General features: G+C 64.2%; 2 protein-coding genes across 3 annotated transcripts in view; one reads left to right on the top strand and one right to left on the bottom strand.

Annotated features, from left to right (window-relative positions):
• Nucleotides 1-111: 111 nt before the first annotated feature.
• KIF1C (kinesin family member 1C) overlaps nt 112-9,337 on the bottom strand; it is a 19,084-nt gene continuing 9,858 nt past the window's right edge. For both annotated transcript variants that reach the window (XM_040453489.1, XM_040453488.1), the window contains exons 16-22: nt 8,512-8,591; nt 7,560-7,654; nt 4,318-4,401; nt 3,778-3,964; nt 3,600-3,672; nt 2,298-2,906; nt 112-918 (exon numbers count right to left, since the gene is read on the bottom strand). In XM_040453489.1, the coding sequence (XP_040309423.1) occupies nt 241-918; nt 2,298-2,906; nt 3,600-3,672; nt 3,778-3,964; nt 4,318-4,401; nt 7,560-7,654; nt 8,512-8,591 (1,806 nt within the window). In that variant the 3' untranslated portion in view covers nt 112-240. The remainder of the gene's footprint in view (nt 919-2,297; nt 2,907-3,599; nt 3,673-3,777; nt 3,965-4,317; nt 4,402-7,559; nt 7,655-8,511; nt 8,592-9,337) is intronic.
• Nucleotides 275-9,337, top strand: part of CAMTA2 (calmodulin binding transcription activator 2) — a 44,386-nt gene continuing 35,323 nt past the window's right edge. The window contains exon 1 of the mRNA XM_040453486.1: nt 275-301. The gene's annotated coding sequence lies outside the window, so the exon portion shown is untranslated. The remainder of the gene's footprint in view (nt 302-9,337) is intronic.

The raw sequence follows: 9,337 nt of genomic DNA, 5'->3' as shown, positions 1-9,337 counted from the left end.
TTGTGGGACCCCCCCCTGCAAGGGGCACCCCGAGGCAGCCCCCACCCTCTCTTCCTTCACTTTGGTTTGCTCCTGGCAACTCCGTGCGCGCTTCCTTCCTGCGGCCTCCGGCCCAGCCTCTGCCACGCCGTCCATCACCTACTCGGACCTTCTCGCCCACCTGTCGCCTCCCTGCCCAGGGCTCCCGGGAAAGCGGCGGCTCCGGCATCTGCTCTGCTCCGGCCCCGGCCGTCGGGGCACTCACACGGCCGCCCCGCTCTCCTTGAGGTCGGGGGCCGAGCGCTGCCGCCTCATCCGCGGGGGAGTGGTGTACGGGGGGTAGCGGGGCCCCGGGGGCCGCTGCGCGGGGTAGGGCTGGGGCTGCTGGGGGTAATAGTTGTGCTTCTTAGGCTGGAAGTGCTGGGGTTCGGGCTGCGCGGAGCCCCCTCCCCGGGAGCGGCCGCCTCCGTCCAGGGAGTTCCTGCGGGGCCGGTGGGACCTCCGGGGACTGGGGGGCCGGCGCGCGGGGGCGGCCGGAGGGGGCGCCACCTCCTCGGGAGCTTGGGGTGCGGGGGGGGCCTCCCCGGCCCCCGGCCAGGACTCCCGGTGCTGCGGGTTGCTCTTGAAAGGGAAGCGCAGCTTGCAGTCGTGAGGGGGCACGAAGCGGGCGGGGGGCCTGCGCAGCCCCCCGCCCCGGCCGCCCGCGCCCTGCAGTCCCTGCAGCCGCAACTGCTCCTGCTTGAGCCAGCGAAGGCGGCCGCGGCGGAAGGCGGGGTCCTCCTCCATGAGCCGCGACACCCGCTCCCAGCTGGACAGGGGCGGCGAGGGGGGCCGCGCTGGGGCCGCGCGCTCGCTGGGGGCCTCCTCCTCCACCGCCTCTGACCCCGGCGGCGCGGCCCAGGCGGCCTCCCCGGCCTCTTCGTTCTCATCCTCGTGGTCCTGGGAGGAAGAGAGAGGCAGAGGGTAGAAGGGCGGTGAGCACAGACTTCAGGAGGGCCCCAGAGGAGCATGGAGACAAGGGGGCTGGGACAGTGGTTTAAGGGCACAGGCCTGTGGGGGGGGGGGTGGGGGGACGAGTGACCTAAGACCCTTCCTGGCCTGCCACTTCTGTCCCTGCCTCGGCACCCAGGCCCCTCCTGTGCAAAAGCCCTTCAGTAAGGGCACCCACCGCGGGGGTGGCTGTAAGAGTTCAGTGAGTCCACCGCGGGGTGAATAGAGCCATGCCCCGACCCGGTGGGCACTCGGTAAGTCCTGCCCATACCTTCTGTGCCCTGGGAATACAAGGTCAGTGATACCTGCCATCATCTAAGGGAGGGAGACAGCTGATCCATCCACGAGAAAAACCGTGGAATGGTACGTAGATTATGCTTCAATAAGAAGTCAAATATAAGAGCATGTTTAGGGGCGCCTGGATGGCTCAGCTGAACATCTGACTCTTGATTTCCACTCAGGTCATGATCCCAGGGTTGTGGGCTCGAGCCCAGGTTCTGCCGCTGAGCACGGAACCTGCTTAGGCTTCTCTCTTCTCGCCCTATGCCCCTCCCCCGCTTGCTCGTGCTCTCTTCCTCAAGTTAACTTTTTAAAAGTAGAATATTTACATCGATATACATCGGGTACATTACATAAAAGCATATGTGATGTATTCAATGATGTGCTTTATCAAAACACGTATACCGGGATAAAGAGCAGAGCCGGGCAGGGGATGGGGCCAGGGTGAAGGTGGCCGCGGCAGGGACCCATCCACCGGGAGGCTATCGCCGAAGTAAACACCTGAAGGAGGTGAGCGGAAAGCGCTCCAGGCGCAACGGCCTCCAGTCGGTAGGTGCACAGCAAGGTCAAGGAGCAGCTGCTGGGGCTGGAAGTGCAGGGCGGGTAGGGGCGGTAAGCCGCCAATAACCCCCGGCGGGCCGAGGGCTGCCTGCCCATCCTGTGCCCCCAGAGGGCAAGCAGGAAGGGCACAGCGTGTCTGCGGCCAGTAACCCGGGTGCCCAGCGCGAAGGCTGGCCCACGGAAGACACAGATTAACTCGTTGGGCAAAAGCCAGCAGAAACGGGCTCGGTGACCCCACCGCCACTGGCGGGGCTGCGGTCAGGACCGAATGGGGGAGGGGGGTGCGGGGCGCTGCTGAAACATCCGGGGACTCATTACAAATGCAGAGTCACCCTCAAAGACAGGCTCTGGGGGGCGGGGGCAGCAATCTGCATTTTCCGTTAGCCTGGAATGCGCCAGGAGGGGCAGGAAGGGGGGCCCTCTAGTGGGGGGCTGGGGCTGCTGGGGGGAGGGGTGTTGGGAGGACCCGAGCGGCCTCCCCTCCGCACCTGCGCCAGGGGAATGACCCTCTCCATGCGCAGCATGCGGTCCCTCAGGGCCTGCAGCTCCCGGTCTTTGCTGCTGTTCTGCAATTTCACCTCCTGCAGGATCCCCGTCAGCTTGTCGATGTGGGCACGGAGGTCCTCCACCTCCGCCCCGCGGGCCCCCTCCTCGCCGCCGCCGCCGCCGCCGCCTTCCTCCTCGCCCACCGTGTCCCAGACGTCGCGGGCCACGGCCCTCCAGGCGTCCCCGGGGCCCTCGGGCTTGCCGTACGTGCGGCACAGCTCCCGCATCTTCAGGGCGGCCAGGGCCTCGATCTCGGCGCGGCCGTGGCGGAAGTCGGCCAGGGCCACCTCGTAGCAGATCTCCTTCACCGCCTGCATCTTCAGATCGGCCATGGTGGCCCAGCGCGGGTCCTTGCCCTGCAGCCGCCGCCGCTGGGGGATCTGGTACACCCTCCGCGGGGCCCGGCGCTTGCCGCTGCTGGGCAGGCCGCAGCGCCTCACGATGGTCTGCACGGTGGTCGGGGGCAGCTGCTCTCGCAGGGACGAGATGAGCCGCCAGCTCTCCTCGCACGAGCGCTTGTCCGAGTCGTCCCCGCTGTCCGAGTCCGCGTACTGGGGCCACACACACAGAACGGGGAGGGGGCTCAGGACACCCCAGGGCCCGCCGGTCCCCGCGACCCCAGAGACGCCCCGTCTGGACCGCTGGCCCTAGCGTCTCCCCGCAAATCCGCGCGCCCGTGGAACACTGACTGGCAGAGAGCCCCGCGAGCGGAGCTGCGGCGGTGCCGAGTGCGGGTGGTCCGCACACGGGGCCGCGCTAAGGGCAGGCCCGCTTAAAGAACAGTCTCAGAGCACAAACAGTACTTGGATGCGTGAACATCACAAAGGTCGAGTCCAGGAAGCCCTGCTCACGTGGGAGGGACGCTAATTCCCTGCACCCAGCTTGCTCCCCGAGTCACATTTCGGTCCCATCTCCTCCTAAATGCCACGGCCACGCACCGACCCCATGCCCACTCCCCACTCTGGCTCACACAGCACGAACCAAAGGCAGAGTTGGGTTATTGCATCGCCAGGCCGTCTCCTGCCTCTGCACCCCAATGCACCCCACGGGCCCCCGTTGCACACTCTATACGCACACATGCTCCCTCCCCCCACCCCCGCGTGCCCCTCTGCGTGCACCCTGCGTGCCCCTCCACACACCTCACCACCTCCCTGCCCCCCTCCCGTGCCCCTCTGTGCGTGCGCCCCCCCATGCCTGGCCAGCCCTCACCACCTCTCTGCCCCCCATGCCTGGCCAGCCCTCACCAGTCGCTGCTGCTCGAGCAGAAGGTCGGCCTCCTCCTTCTCTTTCCGGTACTGATTCTCCAGGTCCTGCAGCCTGGGGTTGGGGGGCAGGGGGGGAAGAGCATGAGGCTCTGAAGCCACCGCAGTGGGGTCCCCGACAACGGGAGGGGGGCGGTCCAGAGAGCACTCCTCCCCGCACCTCTTCTCCATCTCCAGCTTGATGTCGATGCCCTGCTGCTCCAACAGCTCCTTCTGGGCGAAGTTCCAGTCGACGGGCTCGGAGGGCGGCCCGGGGGGCGGGGGCACCCCTCGCTCCCGCTCCAGCCGCGCCTGCTCCGGGTGATTGAAGCGGAACACGTGGTTCTTGCCCATCACAATCCGATTCCCTGGAGACGGGAGCAGAGAAGGGTGGGCTCGCTCCCCACGGCGGCAAACCCATCCCCGCGCCCACGGGGAGCCGGGCCTTGCCCACAAGCCCAGGAGCCCTGCCGCCAGGTCTCCGGCCACCCAAGCCCGAGGGCAGTCTGAGCCCCTGCCCACTGTCCCTGCCAGCCAGAGGGAGCCCAGAAGTGTGCGCACTCTTCCCGTTTCCCCGGGGCCATGGGAGAAACCAAGGGCAGGGTCCCTCTTCTTCACTTCCCAGTCCCTTCCTCTTTCCGGGTGCTGCCCCGGCAACCTCTGCCCAGGACCCTCTTGGCCCAGCCTGCCCGGAGCGCTCGCAGCACACGGTCTCCTCTACCTGACTTCAGCACCAGGGGCTCGGTCACCAGCCTCCCGTTGACATAGGTCTCGGCTCCTTCGCAAGGCTCCAGGGTGACCACCACTGAGCAGAGGGAGAGAGGGAGGGGGGGCATTAGGCCCTTGGGGGAGGGGGTGATGCTCACAGACTCCCATCTTGCAGTCCCCCCAAAAGACATGCACGCGCCCCCAGGCCCGCCCTCCAGTACCTGTCAGGGGTGCCACGGCCCCTCTGGTGGCAGGCAGCACAGGAAAGGAAGAGCAGAAGGAGGGTTAGAGCCCCAGCTACAATTCCAGAAGCCTCTGTAGAAGCTCCCTAGTGCCCCCCCTCCAACCTCCCCAGCAGCGGCTCAGCAAGACAGTAATTCTCAGAGTGCTTTGTCCCTCGCGTCCAGGCAGGCTGTCACTTCTGCCTTCCCGATGCCCACTCCTTCCTTTCCAACGAACGCTATCCCGCGCCAAGCCTGGACCCCTCCCGCAGGCCCCCAGCCCGCTGCTGTCTGATGCGCTTCGCAAACTGCCGCCTGACTACTCTTCTCGGGCCACAGCCCGCAGAGCACGGTGTCCACGTGACAAGCCAGAGCCGACCGGACTCCAACACGTGCCAGGGTGCTCCTCGGTCCTCTGTACAAGCCACGGAGCCCGCCGCTCACTGGGACACCGAGCACGAGGCAGCTTCCCGCCCTCGAGGACTGGCGCCTCGCTGGCACCGAGGGACCCTGGTGTCCCAAAGGCTCTGCCACGCCTTCGCTGAGGGATACTGAGCAGATGGCCTGACTTCTGCGGCTTCTATAAACTGGGATGATCAAGTCCTCCCTTACGGAATGGTTGAGGGACAGAAAAACAAAGTGCTATGTGGAGCTGAGTTCTTACACTAACAGTGACAAGGGAAGCAGAGCGAACAGTGATGTAAGGCAGAGGGGGCTCCCGACGCCGCGGGGGAAGAAAGCTGGCAGGCAACTCAGCTCCGGGGCAGCGGAGGTAGTGACGGTGGGAAAGAGAAGGACGTGGCAGAGAGGGTGGGATGGCTGTAACGGGGACCAGTCTCTCCCTACCCTTTCCCACCATGCCCCAAATTCATTCATTCGTTCGTTTGTTCGTTCCGTGAGTGCTTTGCACCCCCACTATATGCCCGGCGCTAGTTTAGGTCTTAGAAATACACTGGAGATAAAAACCCAAATCCCTAGGCGCCTGGTGGTTCAATCAGCTGAGCGTCCAACCGCTGATCTCGGCTCAGGTCATGATCTCGCGGTCTGTGAGACCAAACTCCGCTCAGCCTGCTTGGGGTTATTCTCTCTCTCCCTCTCTCTGACCCTCATGAGCATGCGCGGTCTCTCTCAAAATAAGTAAATGAACGTTAGAAAAGACCACCACGTCCCCGCTCTCCCAGAGCTCACTTCCAGCTGGTAAGTCAGACAAGTCAATGAGCAGATAATCTAAAGTTGGAGAGACGAGCATTGTGGAGGGAAGTGGGGCCGGGCGAGCAGACGACTTTGCTCCAGCCTTCTCCCGGACCCACAGCCACCCGTACCCAGGCGGAGCTCAGAGCACAGCCCTGGAGCCCGCCAAGCAGTGTTCCAATCCAGCTCCGCCGGCTTCTAGCTGCGTGGTCTTGGGCAAGTCCCCTGACCCCCGAGAGCCTCGGGTCCCTCACTTGCGAGCTGCGCGAGACAACGCAACAGCACAAGCTGGATGGTCAGTAATAAACGCTCTTCCGCGTCCACAGCTCTGGCTGGGCTGCCCACCGCCCCCCCGCCTGTCTGCTCAAGTCTCAAGTCCGCCGTAAGAACAGAGACCGGATCGGACTGAACCTTCACAGACCCCACCCTTTGGGGCACAGGGTCATCGGCTGCTTTCACTGCTATGTAACCAACCGTCCCCTGCCTGCCCGTCACCTTCCCAAACGTGCTCTGAGCTCCCAAGGCTGGGCTCGCTCCGCGGGCCTTGTACGGTTTGGTCGTGACCTAGCACGTGCCTTGAGGCGACCACAGAACAGGAACTCGGCCGTAAGTCACCGGGCTGAACTGATTCGACAGCTTGCGGCCCGCCAACGCCGGAAGCACCTGCTGCCACCGAGGACTTGAATGAGACCGAAACCACTGCATTAACCTGCAGACCCTGAACCAGAGTGCAGCCCGCCAGGCAGGTGTCCGACCTGAGCTGTAAGCCACAGGGCAGCGTCTTTTCTTATTTAAAAAGCGTGTGCTCCCCAACTCCCTGCCCCTCCTTCAGAGCCCTGAGGCACAGCGCACCGCTCCAGGCTCCAGGCTCCGCGAGTGCTTGGGTGGACGGCACCCTGCCTCCTACCCTACCCGAGTCCCAGGGCTCGACTTCACTCGGGCCCACATACACCCAAACTATTCCTTTTAAAAAAATGACTGGACCAGAGACGGGGTGGTCCTGCCTAGGTGGCTCAGTCAGTTGAGCGTCCGACTTCGGCTCAGGTCATGATTTTGCGGTTTGTGGGTTCGAGCCCCGCGTCGGGGTCTGTGCTGACAGCTCAGAGCCTGGAGCCTGCTTCGGATTCTGTGTGTGTGTGTGTGTGTGTGTGTGTGTGTGTGTGTCTCTCTGCCCCTCCCCTGCTCGTACCCTGTCTCTCTCAAAAAATAATATAAAACATTAAAAAAAAATAAAGACTGGATAAGAACAAAACGGCGACCTCAAAACACACCCGGAAACGCACAAGTACCGTTCTGTTGCAATATCAGACGCACTGCTACCTCCACCCTCAGTTTTTGTGAGTCCTCAAAGCTTTTACTGCTACGGCTGAATTAGGGCTAAAAGTCTGGAAGTTTTGGAACCAGAGGGGCACGTGGGCCAGTGAACTCCCAGAAACCTCTACCGTCACAGCTGGACAGAAGCAGGACATAAACTCAGAGACCCCACCGAGACGGACACGGCTTTCCGTAAGAAACAACCAGAGTGCTCTCCGAGGCTACAAGACCAAGGACGAGGGCAAGATATCATCTTCAGCAGAACCTCACTGCCCCCACCCCCGGCACGCTTCAGTGTCGTGTGTCTGCCGTGGGGACCCCGCCGCTCCCGCCTGCTGCAGCAGACCTCGTTCCCAGGGCGGGTGCACATGGCCGGGCCCCGGACGCTCTCCTAGTGCTTAACCTGAGCTTGAAGCCGCTCTGAGGACGGACACGTCCCCTCTTACACGGCCACAGTCACAGTCCCAGCGTGGGGACCCGACCCAGGCCTCTGTGCTCGGCCACTGAGCTCTCGCCCCTCAGCCGTTACCTTCTCCGTCTGGCTGCGGGATGCTCCGGAACACACAGTGCTGCTCCCGGATGAACTGCCCGGTCAGCTTGATGTCCACGTCCACCTGGCCCACCCTGGGGAGGCAACGGCCAACGTCTTGTGAGCGCGTGCCAGACATCCGCCACATCCCCTCCGAACACAAGCTCGCCCATCTCAGTGAGCCAAGCGGTCATTCCGGTTCACGAAGAAGGAGGCCGAGGCTCGGAAAGATAAAGCCACCTGCCCAAGGTCACACAGCCTGCCCGGGCGGATGCAGGGATCGAGACGGGACCTGCCTGATTCCAAAGCCCAGGTCCTACCCACGGGTCACGTGGCAAGGGGGAAGGGAGCCGGAAGTGTGGCGGGCACCCTCAGCACGGGCCTCCCACCCGTCCCCGGGGCTGGTCGCCCGAGGGCTCACTTCTTACCCACGATCATCAGCCGTAATGCTTATGTTGGGGGAGGGGACATCCTCACCCCTCTCACTGACTGCAGGAGGTGCCCTCCCAGGCCCCGAGCCCCAGGGCTTGGTCAGAGCCACCCACGAACCCACTGCCGCGTGGGCACTCTCGTCAACATGAAGCCATGCTTCCTGTCTCCCCTTGCGAGGCAGGGTGCACCAGGGGAGGCCAAGGCACCACCACCAGGGGCTGAGAAGGCGGCAATCGGAGCTTTCCGCCCCCCCCTTGTGTCCCAGTAAATTGGGATCTATCCCCACAAACGAGGCCCATCCCTGTCCCGAAGTGGTGGGTACAGGGCACGGCCGCTGAGCAACCAGGCTCACACCTTCTCGGGAAGCCTGGAGGGCGACCTGGGCCGTGCAGGTAGCTGTCCTGAAACCTGGGGTGTCTCCAGGAAGGTCACCAGGGAAGGGAGTCATCAGCGTGGCCATCTGTCTGCAGCCACACCCCAAGAGGAGAGGCGGCCCCGGAGACTGTGGGGCGAACGCTACCTGGTGATGCCGTCCTTGATGTGGTACAGCAGACATTCGGACATTAGAGGGTCTTCGTTCAGGTTCACCAGGTGGGGGGTCTGAGGGAGAAGGGGAGCGGTCAGGGGAGCAGGAGGGAGCTTCGGCAACGTCCCCCCAGGTTCCAGCACCGCAGGCCGCTCCCCTACTCGGGGAGCTCCCCCAGCTGCCCGACCCCCAGGTACAGGTCACCGCAGGACACCGCGAGCCACCTCTCCACACACACACAAGGGGCCCAGGTGCCCACCCGTGTACCCCTCCCACCTCCCACGGCCCACCCAACGGTCCCTCCACCCCCCGGCAGAAACCTGGGGAATCACCTGCCCCGCCTCTGCCTTCCCTGCACGCCCCGTCCCTGCCTCATTTCTTCCTTCAAAACGTATCCTGCCCCTTCTGGAGAGCACAAGCGGGCACGGGGTGAGGGGTCGGGCTCCCCATGTGCCTTCCAGCTTGCGTGTCTTAGGAACACGGGCGACTCTTACAACCAAAGAACGGAAAGCGTCAGCTCGATTCAAAAGTGGGTGAAACACAGCGGGTTCTCAGACAGACTCCCGCTTCGCTGGGGCCGGGGTCCCTGCGGCAGGTGCCAGCCGGGGCCTCCCTCCCCGAAGTCCATCCCTCCGGCCCGGCTGGCTGCTTCTTACGCTGCTCTGCACGGAAAACCCAGCCCGGTCCCTTCCCCAGAAACACTTTTTCTGGGTGGTGTTTCTTTGCCGACACCCCCGCCCTCCCCAGGCTGTAACTGGGCAGCCAGGAGAGCCGGCCTGGGTCCCCCACACCCCCTCACGGCCCTGCCCACCAGGCCTGG

The sequence above is a fragment of the Herpailurus yagouaroundi genome, unplaced genomic scaffold (genome assembly GCF_014898765.1).
Source record: "Herpailurus yagouaroundi ecotype Mexico unplaced genomic scaffold, PumYag 208, whole genome shotgun sequence".
NCBI lineage: Eukaryota > Metazoa > Chordata > Mammalia > Carnivora > Felidae > Herpailurus > Herpailurus yagouaroundi.
This window is presented reverse-complemented; position numbering and strand designations above follow the sequence as displayed.